The following is a 23,468-nucleotide window of genomic DNA, read 5'->3' as shown; positions in this document are numbered from 1 at the left end:
TGAGTTCCATTACTTTGGATCCTTATGTTGGCAATCATGGACGTTAATTAGTAATAAAAATTTGGGTAGCTGCACATGTTAGAAAATTGTCTGCAACCAGAAGTTTGAAATGTGCAACTGGCTGATCTGCCCACTTATATGCGCCTAAAGTTACATAGTGTCGAAAACTTACTCTTCATAAGGTACAACTTGATCCACTTATATGGACAGTGTTTTATGCGACTAAGAAATAGGAATCTCATCAATCTAGTTCGGTACTTCAGACCAATTCGTTCATAGCATGACTGCAGCTCTTGCGAGTTGCAAAGCTATGAGCTCGTCGTAAGATGAGGCCAATAAGTCTTGGAAGGAGTCGAGCCAGCTGGCCGCCGCAGCGAAAGCGTGAGCATCGCTAGCACCATGAAGTTCAACCGAGCTTCTCCCGCTACACTCATACAACGGTGTTGTGTCATCCACGTCCACGGGCCACGTAGTGCTGCTAGCGCTACCAGCAGAACCAGTGGCGGACGGACTTGTTCCCGGCGGTGGCGGTGGCGATGACGACATCGACTCTCCGGTGGACGGACAAGAACTGCTGGTGGACTTCTGGTCGATGAGACCCATGAGCTCCGCGTATAGCCGCTCCGATTCGTGCGTGAGGTCCCCGTCGTCTTCATCGACCGTGGTGAGGGCTGTGTCGAGATTGACGACCGCCGGAGGAGTTGCCGGGAGAGGTGTTTGATCACCTCCGGACGGGCTGTCGCCTCCGGTAGCAGGAGTTGATGGCGCTGTGGTCAGCATGTACCTCTTCTTGAGCTTGGTGTTCCAGTAATTCTTGACGTCGTTGTCTGTCCGGCCGCGGAGCTTGGCCGCGATCACCGACCACCTGGTTGCAAACCACGCGAGATAGTTAGTTCAGCTATCATCAAATGTTACTGAAGATGCATGCATGTAGCTAGGCATCTATACTTGCTCCCGATCTCGCCGTAGAGGGACAATATGAGGCTGTCCTCCTCCTCGGTGAAGCCGCCGTGCCGGAGCGCCGGGCGGAGGTAGTTGAGCCACCGGAGACGGCAGCTCTTGCCGCAGCGTCTAAGCCCTGACAGGAAGAGATGCAGAGTCAGACAGGCACATGCTCACGTCTGCCGTACGCAAACTAAGATTCTAGGTGAGTTAACAATTACCAGTAACCAGAAGACAAAGAACAATGATAAGCTTACGTGGGTATGTGACGTGACTGTGTCAATTAAGTACGTAAACTCTGTCAAGCGTCAACCAACATAGCTAGCTCGACAGAGTCGTTACAACTCAGATATTCCAGTTACACCAAACTCTAGCTTAAGAAATTATTCAAGGGATAGACACAAGCTTTTGACCTCACCTCACCACTAAACACGTGGTACTGTACTGTACTGCACAAGTGTGTACGGTACTGTACAAGTCTGTACTGTATTGTACAGTATTGTACAAGTGTGTACGGTGGAAGCAAATGAAAAGAAACCTAAGCAAGGGCCGGCAAACATTTTGTCCTGCAAGGGCGTTCTTCCCTCCCCCTCAGATCAACTATATACGGTACCTGCTTTCTGTGGCAGCGTGATCCAGTTCCCGGCATTAGCGAACCTCTGGATGAAGCTCCGGAGGACGGCGTCCTCCTCTCGCGACCACGGCCCCCGCTTCACACTCGCCTTGTCGCAGCACGGTGACCTCCCCATCGGTCGATCCTAAAATAAGGCAGGAGGGAGCAGAAGACCAGAATGCAGTTAGCGAAAGAACCGAACAAAAGGTTCCACCGTTCCAGTTGTGCAGTGCTCTCCCGGCCGGCGAAGGGTTTATATCGAGCGCTAAGGCACTGAGCAAGTTGACCAAGCATATATAGCCTCACTCTCATCCACATTTCAGAAAACTAGAAGAGTTCAACCACTACTGTTCAATTAAATTCATACTAGTACTAGCTAAACTGTGGCATGTGTTTTCTGTTGCGCAACTTGCGTAAATATGTACCAAGATAACCGTCGCTTGATCTAAAAAACACAAATAAAACAACAAGATAACGGCCAAAAATATATATGTTGTGAGTAAAAGATTATATACAGTACGACCCTGGAATGAATACGAATAGAATGCCCTAAGGTTCTGAGCATCATTCCGCACCTTTCACATCGAATGAGTAATCAATCATGGTTATATTAGGTGTTTGACGAGCGAGACAGTTCGAGTCAGAACTTATATATACGATTGGCCCGTTCTCTATAGTCTATAGACCTAGAAAATCTAACTCGGCCGTTACATGGCAACGACCACTGTAGTGCCGTGGTGCAGGGACGTCCTGAGAGCTGCGAGATCAATATATATGTCGTCTTAAACATCTAGAGGTTATTATATAAAATTCGAAAAGTAAGAAGGTTTTGCCAAAACTCCAATGTCATTTGACCCAACAATTTGTACATAGCATCACGCGCCACTGCAGATCTAATCAGTATATTAGCCAAGTTTAACCTGTTTTCGCTTGAAAAGACTGTCTATGGGCGTACTGTTGGTTTGTTACCCGCAACTGCTCTTCTTGCTTTCGTCCTAAAGATCAAGATTTCTTTTGGAAGGGGAAGTATACTTCGGGATGTCCTCCTTCGGTAGTTCACTATATTCGATGCAAACCAACGGTATATAGAGCCTTTCAATTAAAACGGCATTCACGTGATTAAGATACACATCCTCCTCACTCGGTAGGGCAGATATCGGCCAGATCCAAATTGAACATGCTTGTCTATGTTAGCTTTTTTTCTCTTTGAACAACAATTTCACCGAGGCATTCTTCTGCAGCGATCAAGATATGAATGTGGCTTCACGGAAGTGGGTGTAGTTTGGTGTTGGGCGGGCAGGACCGAGAAGAACTTGCGGTGCGCTAAAAAAATGTCGGGGTGTGTATCTACTATCGGTGCCTTTGATGTTTAGAATGTGAAGGATGATTGACACCTCTAGGAGGGTGTGATTGTTGGTCCTTTTGTAGAACCAGCTTGACAAAGCGACCGGTGGAGACGTTGATGAGGAGGCGGTTGCACTAGTCCTTGGCCATGGTATCATCGCCCTCGAGCACTACCAATTGTTGTGGATAGAACAAGAGGAGGTTATCTTGGCTATCTGGGCGTGATCGATATGTAGCATTGATAGGATCCGTCGAAGCCCTAGAGACGCATTGTGTGTCGATAGAGGCGTTGATGTCATTGGTGGGAACAAATGGTACTCCCATCTCAAAATAGATGTATCTACACACTAAAACATGTCTAGATACATCTTTTTTTGGACAACTATTTCGAACCGGGTGATGGGATTTGTCCAATCTTGACATGTGCACTTTGGAGCTTCGCTTTCTTAGGTATGATGTCAAAGTTTCAAGATACAATTGTTGTTTTGAGACTGAGAGGACATAAGACGCGGATACGGTAGTATATTTTGTTTTACAAGGGGCTTCCAATGAGGAGACACACAAAAAAAAAAAAGGGGAAATCACGCGGCCGGCAACGTGGGGCCAATGAATCGGGCCATCTACATGTATGTTCGTGTACGAATGACCCGTGTTTGTGGGAATGGTGGTGTTTGCTAATGGTATAGCATTAGGATTAACGATACTCTTGTGTAATCTTGTTAGTTCGTTTAATGTATCGGCACTTGTGGTGTTGGCGTATTAGGTGCGAGAATCATCATCTAGTCGCAACCACTCCGGTTTGCAACAGCTTTTTCATTCATTCCTTGTTTGAGATCCATACGCATAAGTTACAGTTTTTGGAGCCTAGAGTATTGTATGCATACATTTTGTGATTTTTGTACATATCATAAATATTCATGTTTAAATTTCAAACTTTGTACGCACATACCTGCATCCATAATCTAGATACGTGCATTTTAACAAAGTTGAGACATATCAATGCTCCATATATATCAACCGTGCCCGAGAATGGCACAGCAAGGTCAATAGATTGGTTACTCAACAACAGGTTGCGCACATGTACTTCATCGATAGTGTTATCGCTGAGTTGGGACGTGTCAATACCATCCTATTATACGAAAATAGTGCAATACGTACATGCTCCCCTGAGTCCCTGGCACGCGGTCTGCCACCACGAGGCTTGCTAGTTATGTAAAAAGAAGAAGAGTATAGAAGACTATGACACTTGGTGCAGCTTAAGCGGAAAGTGTCTTTGGTACATGAGCACCAGTACTCTCCTCACTTTTAGATTTTTGAGAATTTTAAAATCTCACATTTCTAAGTCTCAAAAAATTATGACGTTAAATATATAGATAGATATATACGGGTGGGATGTATGTAAAAAAGTCCTGTTAAAAAATACTTTGTATTTTGAACAATATAAAAAGACAAATTTCTGACAGTTAATGGAAGTAAATTAGTGTATTAAAATAGTGTATCCTTTTTGTCAGAAATTTGTTTTTTTTGTATTTCTCAAAATTTAAAGTAGTTTTTACCGGGACTTTTTTGCATACACTTCTCATGAACATATCTATCTACATATTTAACGCCACAATTTTTGAAAACATAAAAGGGTGAGATTTTAAAGTTTTCAAAAAACTGAAAGTGGAGGGAGCACTGGCACCCATGTGCACCAAATTCCTGTCCCAGCTTAAGTTGCGTTGTAATATCCTTGCTAACAGGCACTCAAAAAAAGATGACAAAACATTTCAGAATTTTAGCACAGACTGGGAAAAAAGAAGATGGTCATTTTCACGTACGTCAGTTGCAATGGCACGACAAGGTCAATTGATTGGTTACTCAATAATGCAGCAAATTGTAGGTACATGTACGTAATATCCATACACTTTTGGCATGATCATTGCTTCTTTTTAAAACGAAAGTATCTAATGGCATATACTGATGCAAGTCTAATCTTAGCCCTCAAAACCATCTAGAGATGTGGTCATCACAAGCTGTGCAATATGTCATCTATCATCTCCAGGGTTTGATGCGTACGTATTTCAATTATACTAGGAGGCGTTGGCGCGGCGGCACGCCGCGCCTGTGGGCGTTTGTTTCTAGGAAATCTTATTAAGCCTGTATTAGATGCAGTCGGTGAGTAGGTGTTTTCTGGTTGGCCTTGCGTCAATTTTGGCCCGATTGATGGAAGAAGCTAGTTGTGGTGTGCAGCAGCGCAGCATGTTTGGAATCGTGTGATCTGCTCGACGGTGTGCTGACGGCAGATGGTGGAGGATTGCTGCAGCATGGCAAGCGGAGAGATAGAGGGAAAATGAGAGGCGGGGTGGATTAAGTTGTGGTAATGCTGGTAGTGATTAAGGTGGGGATGTTGTTTACTGACGCGTGGGCAGGGAGACGTATATCTGAACTCCAGAGACACATGTGGCCGCTGATTATATTGGAGGGAGATGTCGCGCCCTCTGTTTGTTTCAAGGCGTTTCTTCAGTTCAGGGGAAGGGTAGGCTCATATAGCTTTTGTTGTGTGGGTGAATCGGGATGGACGTGGACATGGATGAGGCGCTGGATATGGATGACTTGCTCGAGAGGCTGGATCATGACGTTTATCTTGATGGTGCCCATATGGATGTGATGCCCTGCCTTCGTAACCACCCTCCCGTGAGTGTTGTCTGGTCTCATCGATTATTCTCTGTTGTTGTTCCTTTATATGTTCTCAAGGTTTAGTCTTGAACTCTTGGTAGATGATGGGACCTGTGTTTGATACGTACATGCGGTATGGTGGTTTCTTCAACGATGTTTGTGTGTTTGTGCCTGATCCTGTGACTCCGGTGAATCTACACGAGGTGTTCACCTCGAGTGGCATAGAGCTCCACACGGCGGAGAAGGCTGAAGAGAGAGCCGCCAAATCCATGATTCGAAAGCTAGAGAGGGAACACAAATTTGAGATGAATGACCTCAACTGGGAGAACATGAGCCGCTTCAACAACGAAAATTAGAATTCTTGTGTTGGATGGCGTTGCGCAGAGGAGAATCGGGTGCTAAGGATGAAGGTGTAGGTGCTGAATAAAGGTTGGCACCGTTCTCTGGAAAGCATGGACTATACATACCAACACATAGCACCCACTCAGTCCACTGCCTTTGAGTATTGTGATCCTGGAGCTACAGATCGAGCGTATCAACAAATTGAGAACTTTTCTTCCTACGCAATCCACGATGAAATCTATGAGTTTGAGGAAGTAGCTAAGAAGTATATTAGCTAGTGTTTGATCTGTTTGTTAGTACCTTTAGTATAGGGTACTATTTAGTGAAATAAAGTTGTGTGTTGTACATTGTATCTTGTTGGCTAGATTGTATATTTTGGTATGGTTTGTGGATAACATCTAAGCAAGTTTTATTACCGATGGGTAGTGTCTGAACTGATGTCCGTGTTGAATGGAAGGTGCAAATGTGATCTGATATCTATGTTCAGTGGAGGGCGTAAAGGAGAAGACTAAAATGGTACGAACAAATAGATGGATGTGAAGAACAGGAAGAAGAGACATACGGGTTTGTATCTGAATTCAGTGCATCATTTGTTGTAGATGACTCAAACACAGTGTATATACCAGTACTATTAAGAGAAGATTATATCATACAAAAGATCTGAGTGCCAAAAGTGATTCTGTAGATTCTCATGTCGTATCTTGCAAAGACGGAGTTGTAGATTATTCTTGAGAACTGTTGAATGAACGGCTTGAACAGCAGCATGGATACCTTTTTTTCCAGTCATAAAAAATTGTAGGCCCCAGTATGGGCGGGCTTGCTGTAGACAGTGTATGTGCTCTTTAATTCATTTTTTTTGGTGATTGGGGTCTGAAAAACAAAAATACACTCAAGTGTTTGTCGTGGAGCTAGCTAAAACTGATCTGGATAAGCACACTCAAGTATAAGGGACAGGTGGAGGATCGTTCGCGCTTAGGCCTTAGGTCTGTACCTACTGACCTTGTTTTTCATTACCACTCTAAGGCGACCCACTCTGGAGGGCTTCTTTTTCATTCCCCTCCCAGGCGAGAGCAAACCTCATTGTCTTCTACCTTCAAATCCAATCCAAGAACAAATCACCAAGGTCTGCATGTTATACCACTGATTTCACCGTCTCATGTGCATTCCTTCCATCTATTTTTTTTTAACATGCAGACTTCTGCTTCTAGGATCAACGTCATCTTTTCTAGTGTGAGTTCATCCTTTCTAGATTGCAGTGTACCATGTGACCTTCTGTTTCTGATCTCTCATATGCGATGGATTTGATTTTCAGGGAGCTCTTTAGAGAGACCGGGGCTCTTCTTTCCCGACTCTGCTGATGCCGCTTAGTGATCATGCAGAGGCGACGCAGCGCGACCTGCCACCATTCTTGTTGCCTTCAGGCCAAGCTCAAGCTCCAGCATCTCGGCGTGCCCAAACCTTGCTCCCCTAGGTACTGCTGCTCGTTTATTTCTCTCTGGAGATCTCAATGCATCCAAGCAATTTCCTTCACCATGCTTTTGGTGAGTGCCTCAAATTGAAGATGGACACCATGAATGCACTTGCATGTAGTTCAGTTTAATCTCCAGGCTGAACAACTGAATTTTCAAAGAAAATAATTGTTAGGTTGCGCTTATTCAGAAAAGGCACTAATGAATTTACAGTTAAAACTTGAATTTACATCATCTAGAGTTGAGCCTAAATGTTGTATAGACTATAGGAGACGAATCTACTGTTGCCACACTCAGACTGGATAGATATACACGGTACTTAAGCAACCCTTCATCCGAACCTATTTAATCTAGTATTTGTCTAAAAAGTATTTTTTATACATAGACATGAAATAAAATGTTGGCAATTGGGTTTTCTATTCTCTTGAACCAGAAATTTCATAGTTGTTGGCTGCTTCAGCCGACAGTAATATTTCAGTATACTGACCGAGAAAAGTATAATGTGAGAAGTAAACCCATAAAAGGTAGCACATAACCCCTAGTCGACCTAGATGGAAGATTAAAGAGGAACATCAAGGAACATAACTAACCTGTAATTTAAATAGTGTTGTCGAAACAGTTTCAAATAGGAAACAATATGAATATATAAAACAATGTAGTTGCTCACAATAATATAGCAAACTACTTAATTGGTCTTATTTCCCTAAATCCACCGGCATGTGTATTACACTCAGTGATATGTTGAAAACATACAATAAGAAAGAACATAAAAAAAATTAAGCGAAAGACAGTACACACCAATGTTTTTCTTGATGTTATTTCCATTTAAGGATAACTTAAAATACGAAGATCATCAGAGGGAGCATAAGTACATTCAGCTACCTAGTTCTAACTGCTGTTGGGAGGGAGCAAATTTGATGTTGGAGAAGTTGTATTTTCATGCCAATGCTCAGAATAGTAATTTTGATTGTGGTGGTAGAAAACAGGCATGTGAGAACTTTTGAAGGAGCTTGGTGGACCATTCATATAGTGAACCTGATATTGCAGTACCACTTCGGGGAATTATAGATAACCTATTTTTTCACAGAGAAGGTCATGAAATAATTTTACTGCTATATGAACACATAAATAACTTAAGACAGGATATGTCCTAATTTTGTAGCATACCGTGATCTCAATCTTGTAGTTGCCCCTAGCGACAATCCTACGGAAAAGTTCTCCTTTATTGCACAGCTGCTCTTCTGGCTGTGCTCTTTGTTGTGGTCTACACAGAGTTGCTCCACGGTAACATGCATACTACCCTGATGCGATGATATCAATGCGTGAGCACCTGCACTGAAGATCTTACCTAGCGTAGCGTGCCAACAGATACCCACTCAGTTCAAGTAGTAGCACCTAGTGATAATTTTCAGCAGAAAATGAACAGGAAAAATGAAGCAAAAAATACAGAATTTCTGTTCATCTCAATTAATTACCTCACTCTGCCAATTTCAGTCCTACATCAATAGAAAAAAGCCAAAATGTTATTTAAGTCCTCAAGATCAGCATCATCCCCGGTAAACCTCTAGATTCATGGCATACACCTAGTCCAACAAAAAGGAAGGGTCAGCTCATGGTATGCTGCCATTAACATGTGTAAGGTAAGATACACTACCATCTCGGCAGAACGGACAATCCTACTTTTTATGTTAGCTGTCATACCATCAGTATGTCTCAAATCAAACAGCAGTAATGAAAACGCAACAGAGAGGTTTTTTGTTCATCTCAATTAGTTACCTTAATCTTCTTGAGCCAGGTTCAGGCTTACATCGTGAGAAAAATAACAAAATATCATTTAAATCCTTAAGACTAAAATCACCACCACCAAACCTATTAATGCATGTGGTACATGTAGGCCAACAAAAAGGAAGGTCAACTGATGTAGCGGAATGAACAGATGAAGGCAAAGATTCTTGCAACCTACATGACAGATCACCATAGAACCGTAGAAAAATAGTTTCAATTCTAAGAAACACAACAACAAACATGTGACGGGCAATAATACAGTACACACCACAATTTTCTGCTTCACAACATTCAACATGCGTGTGTTAGGAGGAGCTTTAACCTGTTGTTTCTTCTTCATCCGGCCGCTGCCATTTTTCTCCACCGCTAGCCGCTGGCTGCTCCGCCCGAACGTGGCCGCCGCCGACCCCTGCTTGCTCTGCCGCAAGGACGCCATCCCTGGCAGGCAGCTGGCACGCCCCGCGGTCCGCCGGACCCTGCCTACTTCGCCCCGACGTGGCCGCCGCGAGCCCGCGCGTGCTCCGCCCCAGGCCCGCGCCGCCACCGGCCCAAGGTCCCCATCCTAGTTCCGCGCCTGCTCCGCCCAGGGCGTCGTCCCTGGCACGCGGCTGCTCTGCCCCGCGTCCGCCGCCGCCAACCCACGCCTCCCCGCGGTCGCCGCCGCCGGCACGCGCCTGCCCTGCCCCCAGGGTCGCCATCCCATGGCCGTTCCTGCTCCGCCCCGAGGTCGCCCACACCGACAGGAACGTAGCATAGAATGTCCTCTGTTTCATTGCGGGAAAGGACCGCCGGGTGATGGATTGATGGATGTGGGAGAGGGAATACGTGGAGCTCTTGGGAGGTAGAACGTGGAAGAACAGAACACGTAGAACTGATCTTTGAAGACTGGGCACCGCCCACCGCCCACCGCTTTGACCGCACGACGCCTCGCAACCGGTAGCCGGTTGCCCCAGTCGGTAGGAAAAAAAATGACGAACATATTTCACAGTCTATCTTGGATACGTGTCAGTGGGTAATTGGAGAAGTAGGGAAGAAAATAGCTCATGAACAGTACCATAAACGAGCAGAGAACGTGAATCCGACCAACTTTTATATAGGTTATAATTATAATGGAGTCTCTCCGACCCTATAAGTTACTTGTAAGTTGCGTCAATTAATTTAGGCCCTTACAGAAAAATAGGAAAAATGCATGAATAAGGCTTGAACAGTTGAACTGGCTTCTCAGTAAAATTCGTAAGAAAAAAACAAGGACAAAAACATTGTTGCTGCCCAGGATCGAACTGGAGACCTTCAGTGTGTAAGACTGACGTGATAACCACTACACCACAGCAACTGATTTATTTAAACTGCAGTGTACGTAAATTTATACTGTAAGTAGAAGATTTGCACGCTTCCTCAAAAGAAGACTGCTGTCCTGGGCAAGAGCTGATAGACACGGTTTTTAAGTAAAAGTTTGAAAGAAATACTGTTCAGTTCTATTTTTTTCATTCATATCAGAAGCCTCAAGGCGGATTTCTGCGGTATCCCTAGCATTGGATTTATCAAGCTACCTGAGTGGATTTCTTAGGGATGGAATCCTGAATTATTGCGATAAATGTGCTCTAGATCGATGCACTGCAAGACTTGAACTGCCTTCTCTGCTCATAGTACATCAGTCGTTTAGAGCTGCCTTATTTCAAAACCAGCACGGACTATGGCTGAAAGGCTCACGGCAGATACAAATAGCATCAATGCAATAAGTACTCCATCTGGTCTTATTTAGTCGACGCGGTATATACACGTACCTAGGCTACTAGCTCTTCACAGCTCATGTCAATTTATTCAGACCGGAGGGAGTATGTAACATCATTTGGGTCTTACAGCTTAGAGCATGAGATCCAGAGACATCTCTGGACAAAATCGAAGCCCTGTCAAAAATTGTAGTGTATACTAAGTAGTTCTATTACAAGGATTTGTACAACCAAGAGGTAAGAACACTATAACTACGCACAGCTTCCCTATAACTACACACAGCTTCCCTATAATTGGTGTGAAAATCATCTTGACGACAACCCATGTTTGATATGATTGGCTGGCATTTGGTCATTTACTGTCTGTATGGCGTATCCATGTGTCCCGTTTACAGTAATAAAAGAAGTTGGATCCGAACAATCCACTGAATAATACGGGTTCCTGCAAACAAGCACCAGTTAGCCGTTGGTGTGAAGCTTTGCAGATAATACAATCAACATTGGCACAGATATAGAAAAAAGGTTATTAAAAAAACAAATCAATGCAATAAATGGCAAGTATTGATATGATCCTGGGACTCTGATAATGCCAGAAAACAACGTTAGGGGTAGCAGCAGCATCCCTGAAAGTAGTCACATCCATGACCGCTACATCAATATGTTCTTTGTGGCCCAGCTTCCTAGAAAGGTCTCCATTGAATAGGGAGCTGGAATATCCCTTTTATGGGTGCTATAAATAATATTAGCGCTTTGGATATCGATATTCCCGACATATCATCTTGCAAATGGTGCCAACTGAACTTGACAACTTACATGCTTATGAGATGTTCCAACTTCTGAACTTGCATATTCCACGACGTCCTTGCTCAAATGATGTGCGAATTGATTCCACCATACAGGATACAGAGGGAGATTCTAATAGCTCAATTTCCCGTGCCTGGTGATATGCATTGATAATAAGTACATGGGAAAAACACAAGTACCACAAAAACAGACAAGTGTGCTTACCAGTTCAGTGAGTCGATCTTCAAAACTACTCTGGCAACTACTAGCTGGCATGAATACTTTCCGATAAGCTTTCCTCAGACTTCGTACCTTGATTTTACGAAGAGGCCATAACAATCTTATGAAAGAACGATAATTTACTTGATTGGAATTTAGAAACATACAGCTACTAGTGTTTAAGAACTAAAACACCAAACCCTCCATAGTGTTGGATATCCTTGAGAAAATGGTGCGGAAAGCTACCAATTCATGCTTATGGTAGTTGTTTCAAAAGAACATACCCTCTGCGGATACTTGGCCCTTTTGACTAAGATTTCCGTGCAGAATATTTAATAATTCATGATTCCTAAAGCATGTATTCCAAAATTACTGATCCAACTATACCCATGGCCCTCGACCTTCATTGTCCTCGCTGCTCGTGATTTGATATTATAATGGAAGGGTAATGTAACCATAAAATATCCAAATTATGATTACTTATGCAGGATCTGGTAAAAATGCCAAGTATTGGAAAATAGATGTACTAGTAATTTATGAATAGTTTTACTGGACTACATTGTCAGATGATATGTTGTTACATAAGAAAGGTAACTGGCTTACTGCTTAAATTTTTTCTTCTAATGCAAATATCTTGCTATTCGCAGATCTCCTTCCAACAAGGCATTGATGTTAGCTGGCTTACTGTGAATTCACAATAATGGCATCAGAAGTTTAAGCAACTACCAATCTATATCTGTTATAAAGCACAACCCCACTAGGGATCAATTAAGTTGCCTATCTTCACATGCAGCCTATCCACATCATCACATATTCCCAGCCATCCGATTTTGATCGTCTTCTTTATTACGGACCATCCGATCGCGCATCCCCACTAGCTGATTATTCTGGTGCACGTCACCAGTACCTCCACACCAATTTTCCCATGGGTGAATATATTTTTAGCGTAACATTTTCCATTGGCGCAGGTCCATCAAATCATGCCCATTTATGTCAGCTCTTCCGTTACTTTATTTGTGCAGCGACGATTAATTCTAGAAACTGCCGTTGGCATTCAAAGAGACGAGCGCACTAGACTAAGAGCAATTCCAATAGTGTAGCCAACTGCTGGCTATAAGCCAAGTACCATGTCATCTATAGCCAATTTAGAGCCCACACATACAATAGTGAGCTATAAAAATGTAGTACTTTATCAATGTATGACCCACTTTTCACTCTCACAAAGTGCCTAGGAGCACGTGCTAGAGCTGGCTCTTGCATAAGAGCCCACTCTCCTTCTCTCTCCTCATCTCTCTCCTCCAACTAAGCAATAATATACTATTTTAATCCTTATAGCCAGCTGACTAGGACTTATTGTACTTGCTCTAATCCTATCACAAATTATTCTCCACTTTTGGCCTTCTGCACACTTGCGCCATCAACTCCTCTTCGCTGAAGCCACCCTCTCCCTACTCAATTAATACCACAGCCCCATCTTCCATTGGGCATGCAGTGGCGTCTGGCTGTTCAGCCAATTGGCTGAGAGCATTTCTCCAATTTCTGGGGCCCATAACAGATTCAGCAAACAACCCATGCATCCCTCCAATTTCTGGGGTGATTTAACTTTCTGTTTTTGTGGGCAGGTGTACGGCGAAAGTGAAGATAAGGGTTATCCTGATGTGGACCATTTTGGGAAGAATTGTGTTGAGGTAGAAAAACAAAACTGAGAACATGTTCTTCCTCGCGTGTTCTCTTTTCGTCTTCCTTATCTATTTCTATTCTACAGCATGCAAGTGACAAGTATTCACTCTGAAATGCAAACATGAAGGTCTAAAACTAGCAGTTGCAGTAGTCGATGCAAAGGTTAAAATTAGCTGCTTTGTTTACTACCGCTTTCATTCATTTTTATTTCCAAGTTAAAACTTATCATCTCCTGGTATAGTTCTAAAACTTCTAATTTGCAGCTCTGATGCTACAATTTCTGAAAGTTTGGACTCCATTATATCTTGCAATTTCTGCTACCATGGTTTCAATTGGTATGAATATTCCTACTTCCATTTTTTTCACTGATTTGGTTATAGAAGATAGAGAGAGACTTGGACAGTACGAGGACAACGGTGTTCCAATGTTTTGTCTACATCACTCATGTTCACTTCTGAACCTTAATGACCCTTAATTGTCTAAATAAACAACCCATTTATGTCGATTAAATTTAGCCCCTCCACTATTTCATCAACTGAATCTTGCATATTCATATAGAAAATAAAACATTTCAAGCATCATATTTCCTTTTATTCACACAATATTTCTTAAAGAGATACCCGCTGCAACACGCGGGGCTAGTATCAGTAAATGGGACACGAGAAGTTGCAAGCACTATTTTAAGAACTCCCTTTGATTCAAGTATAAAATGAAGAAAGCTAGGTACTGCGGCTATGATATCAGTAAGGACTGCAAATTTCAGAAATATATGCAAACCTCTTGGTCTGACAAACCGTTGCGCCTAAGACCTTCAAGATTCAGACCACGAAGCTCTGCTCTATCACCTGCAACCATCATGTATCTAGGAACATCTTGCGCAACCTGATTCAAACAGAAATGAATGTATTCATTTCATAGTTTACAGACAAAATATTCAATGTTTAGACACTGAATTTCAATGCCACAGACAGGTTGACAACTTAAAGGTGGCTGAAACAACAGTGGTATTGGTGTTTGCTTATTAGGTTTGCTCTCAACATAAAGGAGATCAAGCGTGTCGATTTCAGTTATGCAATTAATAAATCAAATTTCCAAGAAACCCTCAGAACCTCAATTTAATCTCAGGGATTAGGCCATGCAGGTGGATAGATGAGGTTGCCTTATCCATGATCTCCATACCCTACGAAATCATGAGCGTGACAAACATTGCCATCAGCTGATCAGCCTTTCAACAGAAAAGTAACTATCACACCAAATAACATTCGGCATGAGTACCTTCGTGCAGAGATAGTACTGGATAATTTAGTATGATCATGCACCTGTCCTGAGACAAGCAACATCAGGGAAAGTATATCATGCATAGTGATCCTCTCGCTTTAGCCTAGGTTCCTGGTTTTTATTTACTATGTGCATTTTTTACGAAGGCAGCGAAGCTGCTTTCATTGATATGAGAGAGAAAAGAGGAGTTACAAGGGAAACCCACCTGGACAAATTCCAAGCTAGGGTACCAAATGAGCACACAGCGTTGTACATACAGACTATAAAGTACAAACTACAGGCTACAGGAAGTAGCCAACAGCACAGGACAGGAGGTAGAATTGCCTAGCTAATCAGGTTCCCACGGTCTGTGTGCCAGCTGCCGTAGCAAATTGCGTCCAGCAATATCCCAGAACTCAGAAGTGTCAATAATTCTAAAAAATTTGTTGAGGTGTTGACGGCGAGTTGTTAAAGATTCGCTCATTTCGTTCCTTCCAAATCATCACCAGACAAGCGTTGATGACAGAATTTGATGTTCTCCTGAGAGGCTTGTCCAGGCTTTGGACTTGCTGCTCTCACCAGTCACAAAGTGACGGTGCAGTAGCAAGAGGTGATGCCTGGGTCATATTCAACTTGTTGAGGACTAGCTGCCAGACCACTAGCGCGAAGGGGAAATATGCCAGCAGGTGCAGGATGGATTCAGGGCAAACATTGCATAAAAGGGCAGATGGGTGTATTTGGCCAGCCACGCTTCTGTAGACTATCCGCTGTCAAACACTTACCGAGCATAGCAAGACCCGGCATTTAAGTTTTTAAGCATCAGAGTCCAAAATTAAATCTTTCATATTGAAGTGGATCCGACCTTCGAATTGTGCCAAGTAAGCCGAGTGAGTCATAAACACACCGTTATTAGTCCAATTGCCTTACCACACAATTTGGACGTGGCTTATAGAGGGTTAATCGATGATTAAACTACATGACATCAAAAACAGAACTTTCCATAAGAATTGCTCCAATTGATATGAACTAACACACATGAATGTTTATACTTTGTGGGCCGAACATACCACAGAGCCTCCGCCTAGAAATGAGAATGACCCAATATGACAAAATTGATGGACAACAACAGCCCCAGCAGTATGAGTGTAGTCCTGAAATAATAAAGTCTTGGCGATAAAGAAATGGGCTCTCAACAAAGAAAGTGTGGAGGGGGTTATCAGTAAAATTGTTGCTCACTTCAACAACAACATGGCCACCGAACAGAGTATTATTGGCAAAGATGTTATTGTTACCAATCTTGCAATCATGTGCTATATGGCAGGACCCCATTATAAGATTGCTGTCACCAATAACCTATAAAAATGCTAGCTCGTAAAAGGGGACAAGTGAGTTCAGCAAGCATCTTTTAATCACAAGGCATCTGAATACCGTGCAGTCACACGCTTTAGAAGAGCGGTGAATAGAGCAGTACTCTCTGATCTCGTTGTTGTTACCGATGTGCAGAAAGCATTCCTCTCCTGACTAAACAGGAGGAAAAGGCATTAATGTTCCGCACAAAGCATAAGATGTCAAGTAACCAAATGAAATGCCCGTCGTTGCAAATGTAGGTGTTTGTGTCAGTGAAAATAACGATTGAGAAAACCATAAACACAAGAGTAGTTGCTCTTGCATGAGATTACGTGAATGGGGACCACTAAGCAAATACTACACCATGTGGCATTAGTACACCAAAGTCGAGTTGCTGCTAACCTTATATTTGAGATCTTGGCACTTAACGCCAACCACGGCATAGTTCCCGATCACATTGTTTTCCCCAATAATTGTTCGTCCAGGGAGATCTGCACCAAGGATAGCACCACTGCCAGAGGCTAAATTCCACAGTATGAATTGGGGTAAAAGTACGTTGCTGGCATGTCAGAATTTTCATCTCTCTTAAAAATTCGCAAACGTGGACTACCATTGAACTTTGCAAATGTCAGACTCAAGTGCTGCTGGCTATGGCATAGCTATTGAAAAAAAAACTAAGCGCTCCATATGGTGAGGAAAATTTCCTTTTTCTAAACTAATGAACCCTAATCACAACGCCTAAAAGGGAATACGAAGTTTTCTGGATCCTTAGCAAAGTAAAAAATTACCAGTAGGCCAGTGATGTTCATGGTTACAACAACCTAAAATCACTTTCGCTAGTACTTTCTATTGGACAGTATTAAAAGTTCTTTCTCTGGTATATTTCTTGTTTAATACCAATTTAATTTTCAATATCAGGCAAATGCAATTACAAATTTACAGAACGAGAGAAGAGCAAGGACAGAAAACAGGGAGAGATGTCACCGTACTTGAGAACAACACATCCCTCTCCTAGCTCGGTATGTCCCATGACATGGCTCCCGGTGTGTAACTGACAAGCATCACCAATCCTTGCCGAAGCGCCCACAGTGCAAAATGGGCCGATTGAGACGCCCTGCAAAGTGGTTCAGAGCACATAAGAGCATTGGTTTTCCACGACGAAACGCCCAGCTAGAGAACGCATGCCAAAAGCCTGAAGATCGTAGAGAACAGCATATTCCTTGGAAGCGAGAGGTAATCGTCTTTTTCGATTACGGAGCATTTGCATTCGGAAGGAACTGTGAACACGAGACTCGCATGGGCCAGATCCGACAGCCCACGCACAGCGGCTCCATGGATGGTTGGTCGTAGTGTAGTACTGGAGCATGTAGCACGTGCGCCACTGCTAGTCTCCGTAAACTCAGTCAGCCGTCCCCGAGGATGGGAACCGGAGGGGTCAGTTTGTGTGCCGTGTGGGAGAGCAAGCGCGGGGGAGGCTTCACCTGGCCGATGGCGGCGTCGGGGTGGACGATGGCGGCGGGGTGGATGAAGGTCGTGGACGCCTCCCTCGCCGATCCTTCGGAGGCACCTGCGGGTCGGATGGGAATGGCCGGATGAGAAGCAATCAGACTTGTGGAGGCTAGATAAAAGTAGGATCAGACGAGACAGCTCGGGGGGAGACAGCACGCGTACTTGCGTGGAGATGGCGCGAGGCGGTGAGAAGACGCGGGGAGAGGACTCGTCGGGCGGCGCGAGAGGCGGCGGCGGCGGCGGCGGCGGCCATGGGAGAGAGGAGCGGAGGTGGGAGGAAGGGGGGAAGTGGACGGACCACCACCGGGAAATGAGGTCAGTCAGGGGGGTACCGCTGTGCCGATGCTTGTCTGTGTGCGTCCATCAGCGTTCCAGTGGCACGGCCGCACGGGTGCGCAGGCATGTGTGCGTGGCTTTTTAGCCAAAACCGCGACCTGCTCTCCGTCGACATCAGCCGATATCGCTGTTGGACCATCTCCAGCCCGTTGGCTCCCAAGGCCGAAATCCGTTGCTATTTAACGCCACATGGGTGTATATTTTTGGCCCGAGAAGACACATGTTCCCAGCGGCGAGCCCAGGATGGATGAAAGTTTTTTACAACATTCCGGCAAATTCAGACAAAACTAGGCGAAACTCGTTCAAACATAAGCGAAATTTAATGATATTTAACATATATAGGCGAGTTCATACATATATAGGCTAAATTCGTACATATATTTGAATTCGGCGAGATGCAAACATAAACTAAAACTAAATAGCGGCCTTCTACATGCCGAAATGGCGGTAGAAGGCCGTGTAGTCGGCGTCATCGTCGTCGCTCGAGTTGTCGGCGTCCTCGAACAGTGGCACCTCGTACCAGCGGCTAGAACCCTGGCCTGGGTCGCAGGCGCGTGGCGGCGTCGGCCAGTAGAGGTCATCCTCGCTGCTCTTCTCGAGCTTGATCAGCTCGACGGGCATGGGCGTGGCGTTCTTTGTCAAGGCTGGTGCGGCGGCGCGGATGGCGTGTCGCCGCGCGGTAGCCAAGTCTAGCAGCTGATGCTGCTGCTCCGCCTCCTGCCGCTCCCTGTCCCGCCTGGACCACTCCAGCGCGGCATCAATGGGAAGGGTGTTGTCGGTGGGCACTAGGTCCTTCAGCAACCTGGCGATCGCCTCCTCCAGCACGGCATCCTCGGCGCGTTGGGCTTCCGCCTCGGCGAGCTGGTTCGCGGCGGCCTCCTTCTTCGACGACTTCCTCTTTCGCCCGTGCGATGGAGAGGAGGAGGGTTGGTCGCGGATGATGAGGGTGCCGCTTCTGCGCCCTCTGGTCGGCGGTGGCGACGCCGGCTCCTTCTTGACGAAGCGTAGTGTCACCGGAGGCGTCGGCTCCTTCTTGACGTAGCGCATAGGCGCCGACCCGCCGGACCTGGACGCGGACCGCGACCCATACGAGGAGGAGGACGGCGCCATCCTCCTCCTCGGCATCCAGGAACTACCGTGTCGGCGCGACACGGTAGCCGCCTCCGGCGGCGGCATCCCCAGAACGGGGGAGTTCCCTCCCTCGATGTGCGCGAGCACATTCACGAGGGTGCGACCAAGCGCGCTCCACCACCGGCGGCGGCTGGAGGCGTTGTTCCTCGCGGGAGGTGGAGGAGGGCCGTCGTAAGCGGCGAGTTCACGCTCGTACATGCGCCGGAAGAACTCCGCCCACGATGTGTAGTTGTCCGGTCAGAACCGCTCCTCCGCGCGCTGCTCGTCACTGAGAGTGACGAGCACAGCGTCGATCTCCGCCTCCAGGGCGGAGCGTGTTGTCGGCGGCGGCGGGATTGGGACGCCGCCCGCGCTGAGCCGCCATCCTCCCGGCACGCGGAAGTCTGGCGGTGCCAGGTACCCCGACATGTGGAGGAGCCGCCCCTCCCATTGGTGGAGGGAGCAGCGGACGAAGCCGTTGTTGGAAGCACCGTCGTTGTTCGCCATTATGGTCGCCGAGCTCGAGGTTGGGGGAGATTGGGAAAGTTTGAGGGAGACGGAGGCGTGGTTGTTGGAGATATTCCCGAGAGGCAATAATAAAATAGTTATTGTTATATCTTAGTGTTCATGATAAATATTTACACTCCATGCTAGCTTGTTGATTAATAGATGATCATGGTTTCCTGATCATGAACACGTGATGTTATTAATAACAAGATCATATCATTAGGTGAATGATGTGATGGACACACCCATAGTAAACATAGCATGAGATCAAGTTATTAAGTTCAAACTTGCTATAAGCTTTCGATACATAGTTACCTAGTCCTTCGACCATGAGATCATGTAAATCACTTACACTGGAAGGATGCCTTGATTACATCAAACGCCATTGCGTAAATGGGTGGTTATAATGATGGGATTAAGTATTCGGAAAGTGTGAGTTGATGCATATGGATCAAGAGTGGGATTTGTCCATCCCGATGACGGATAGATATACTATGGGCCCTCTCGGTGGAATATCGTCTGATTAGCTTGCAAGCATGTGACTAGGTCACAAGAGATGACATACCACGGTACGATTAAAGAGTACTTGTCGGTAACGAGGTTGAACTAGGTATGGATATACCGATGATCGAACCTTGGACAAGTAAAATATCGCGTGACAAAGGGAATCGGTATTGTATGTGAATGGTTCTTTCGATCACGAAGTCATCGTTGAATATGTGGGAGCTATTATGGATCTCCAGGTCCCGCTATTAGTTATTGATCAGAGAGGAGTCTCGATCATATCCGCATAGTTCTCGAACCGTAGGGTGACACACTTAAGGTTTGATGTCGTTATAAGTAGATATGGAATATGGAATGGAGCTTGAATGTTGTTCGGAGTCTCGAATGGGATCCGAGACATCACGAGGAGGTTCGGAATGGTCCGAAGAATAAGATTCATATATGGGAAGTCATTTTCCGAGGTTCGGAAAAAGTCCAGTGTTTTGACCGAAGCTTCTAGAAGGTTTGGAAGGATCGGAATAGTCCGGAATATTATGGAAGGTTCCGGAAGTGTCCGGGACGACCCGGGATGTCTAAGGAAGTCCGGAGGGTTCCATAATAGGTGCAACCACGTTGCCTTAAGGGAAAATAAGTCTTTCCTTAATGCAATTTCGGAATTGGCAAAAGAGTCCGAGTAGGAGTAGGTTTTCGGAACCGGAAACCTGTCGGAACTCAGTCAAACTTGGGGGCAGGTTTATGGACGACCCAAGGGGCTTGGCCACCTATTTAAAGGGACCAAGGGGCACCCCAAAGGCACCTCAAGTCGCAGCCCTAGCTCCCTAAGTGGCAGCACCACCCTGCGCCCAAACCCTAGCTTCCCCCCTCCTCCCTCCTCCTATTTCTCCCACAGTGCTTACGGCGAAGCCCTACCGGAGGTCTCCACCACCACCGTCACCACGCCGTTGTGCTGGCGGGATTCCGAGGAGGATCTACTACATCCGCTGCCCGTTGGAACGGGGAGAAGGACGTCGTCATCAACACCGAACGTGTGACCGAGTACGGAGGAGCTGCCCGACTGTGGCACCGTCAAGATCTGCTTCGCGCTTTTGAAAGCGGCAAGTGATCGACTACATCAACCATGAGATCTAATCTCGTAGGCTTTGGAATCTTCGAGGGTTAGTCTCACATACATCTCGTTGCTACCATCTACTAGATTAGATCTTGGCTTGTTATTCGTTCTTGCGGTAGGAATTTTTTTGTTTTCTATGCTGCGAATCCCATCAGTGGTGAATGCGGCCAGGCGCGGTAGTTCGGCGATAAATAGAGGTCGGCTCGCGTGACACCGAGGCATTGGCATTAACTCGCCGCGTGGAAGCTACGTGGCCGGCGAAGACTGACCGGCGGCAGGCTTTTTCAGCGCGCGGAAGACGATGCGATGAAGACGACGATTGGCCTCTCTTGCCGACAAGTTGGGGCCACCAGCCGCACGGGATGTTTTCTCGGTGTTTCCCGCGCTTTCGTTTCGTCCGGAGTCCACGAGTGCTCCCCGGGGGGCCGGGGATGGCCTGGGCTCCCTGGACGGATATAAGGCTTAATCTGGATGAAAACGAGGGTCCGAGTGCGCGACTAGGCCATTTTCATCTATCCGGATGTAAAAAAAGGTGTCATGAGGGCCTCGTCGGGGAGATGGCTGGATGATCTTGTTAGGTGTAGTGTACAATGTATTTGCTGAATTTTTTCGTTAATAAGGGAACGTGTCTCATGAAGTGCACCATACTGATTTTAAAGACTACACTAATTTTTGAAGACATCCATAGTTTGGACATCCATATTTTAAAGACTACACTATTTTTTATGGATTTTGGTGTACAAATAAAAAGTAAAAACAATCAGCTTATCTATGTTGGCCTGTCCAAACTGACCGGGCCGACCGATTCATCTTAATCGGGCTGACCCACTCAACAACTTGACCGGTCAAACCAAGTAGTTGGGCCGACCCACATACTAATCGGGCCATCCAAAACATATTTATTGGGCAGACCTGCTTATTTTTAGCAAGCCTTGTGTGGGTATGTCATCTACCACTGATTTTAACCTAGTTAACGACGTTTCCACGTGTCAGTTGGCATGAATTGGAAGTCAACGACCTCTCGAAACTCTTCTGACACGGTCCATTTTTTCGTGGTTCCACGGACTGAAAAATCCACGGTAGATCTTTAGGCGACACGATATGCACCATAGAGGCCATTTCGTCGCCTATGACTCATTAATCATGACAAACACCCTTAGTCGACGATTTTTTGCCGTGGTAGATAATGATTTTTTAGTGCTTAATGCTTCTTATTAGGGCCCGAATAACATGATCTCCATTCTAAACTTTCGTTGCTTCATCATATATAAGAGTTTGGGATTTATCTGCATACTGTATAACCTGTAGTATTGTCAAACCTCCTAACCCTATAGTGAAACCCTAGGGAAAACAAGAGGGAGATGGTATAATTTGAGGAGTTTTTGTGTTCATGTAGTGTTATTGTGTTAATGCATTGTTCAGAGCTACTGGAAAAGGTAGACCTTAATTATCCGAAATTCCAAATTAGCCCCGGCAAAATGGGAAGGTAAGATAATAGATGTTTTGCAAGTTCTCTTGTTAGCACATACAACTAAATTAGGAACACAAACCTACATACCACCAAACTAGAGCCAAAACATTGCGGTGCTTATATTTGTATACATGATTACCTTCATCCATATGCAATGTCCCACTAATTACATCATGCCTACACTTTTATCCATTGAAAGTTACAAGTTGAATCCTTCTGGTGAAAACTAGAAATCTACTGTTTATTTTTTACTGATTTGATCTATCTGTTCATTTACCACTTGCTTTTGAGAATATTGACACACATGTGTGGTTGAGAGTGATGCCTCAATTTCTAGTCTTATTGGTATTCGTGTGTTCCTCTTGAGTCAAACAATAGATTTGGGTAGTACTTCCCATCAAAGATTTCAACGATCTCCTAAACTTGTGGGCATCAGGTGCCTACATGTTTGTGGACATATATGTATTACCTTACTGGTGTTTATGGTGGTGTCAGGTGATACATGTTATGCATTTACTGCCATATGTTGTAACTCTTATAGCTTGTCGTACTTTGGAAGCATATTATGATTGTTTATTGCATTGGTTAAGATTATTGAGTTACACGTAATGCATTGTTTGCCCATGTCATGAGGTGTTTTACAATAGAAAGTGTAGGTAGATGAGAGGGGTGTGGGATGCACAAGGAAAATAAACCTTTGCATGAGCTTTTACATGTGTGTTTTTTTATTAAAGGAGTGTGATGTATGTAGATG

General features: G+C 45.0%; 2 protein-coding genes, 1 long non-coding RNA gene and 1 other non-coding gene across 5 annotated transcripts; all 4 read right to left on the bottom strand.

Annotated features, from left to right (window-relative positions):
- Positions 1-273: 273 nt before the first annotated feature.
- LOC127338579 (transcription factor MYB58-like) lies at positions 274-1,691 on the bottom strand. Its single transcript, XM_051364636.2, has 3 exons — positions 1,556-1,691; positions 949-1,078; positions 274-865 (listed from the first exon to the last, which is right to left on the bottom strand). Exons 1-3 carry the CDS (start codon positions 1,689-1,691, stop codon positions 274-276), a joined length of 858 nt encoding a protein of 285 aa, XP_051220596.1.
- Positions 1,692-6,565: 4,874 nt separating this feature from the next.
- On the bottom strand, positions 6,566-9,940 carry LOC127338578 (uncharacterized). The gene is made up of 3 exons (XR_011754204.1): positions 9,476-9,940; positions 8,536-8,951; positions 6,566-7,515 (listed from the first exon to the last, which is right to left on the bottom strand). It is a non-coding gene; the product is annotated as an uncharacterized lncRNA (long non-coding RNA).
- Positions 9,941-10,413: 473 nt separating this feature from the next.
- Positions 10,414-10,486, bottom strand: TRNAV-UAC (transfer RNA valine (anticodon UAC)). The gene has a single exon. It is a non-coding gene; the product is annotated as a tRNA-Val (tRNA).
- A 276-nt stretch (positions 10,487-10,762) lies between these two features.
- Positions 10,763-18,002, bottom strand: LOC127343636 (probable acyl-[acyl-carrier-protein]--UDP-N-acetylglucosamine O-acyltransferase, mitochondrial). Of its 2 annotated transcripts, XM_051369797.2 has the most exons (11): positions 17,841-17,999; positions 17,651-17,736; positions 17,159-17,283; positions 16,572-16,680; positions 16,251-16,343; positions 16,059-16,175; positions 15,890-15,973; positions 14,343-14,447; positions 11,892-11,978; positions 11,697-11,820; positions 10,763-11,325 (listed from the first exon to the last, which is right to left on the bottom strand). In XM_051369797.2, exons 1-10 carry the CDS (start codon positions 17,929-17,931, stop codon positions 11,701-11,703), a joined length of 1,017 nt encoding a protein of 338 aa, XP_051225757.1. In that variant the 5' UTR covers positions 17,932-17,999; the 3' UTR covers positions 10,763-11,325; positions 11,697-11,700. The 2 variants fall into 2 exon arrangements, with proteins under 2 accessions (XP_051225757.1, XP_051225758.1); XM_051369798.2 differs by lacking the exons at positions 10,763-11,325; positions 11,697-11,820; positions 11,892-11,978 and adding an exon at positions 11,985-12,300 and having other exon boundaries at positions 17,841-18,002.
- Positions 18,003-23,468: the final 5,466 nt, after the last annotated feature.

This window comes from Lolium perenne, chromosome 3 (assembly GCF_019359855.2).
Source record: "Lolium perenne isolate Kyuss_39 chromosome 3, Kyuss_2.0, whole genome shotgun sequence".
In the NCBI taxonomy this organism is placed as follows: domain Eukaryota; kingdom Viridiplantae; phylum Streptophyta; class Magnoliopsida; order Poales; family Poaceae; genus Lolium; species Lolium perenne.
This window is presented reverse-complemented; position numbering and strand designations above follow the sequence as displayed.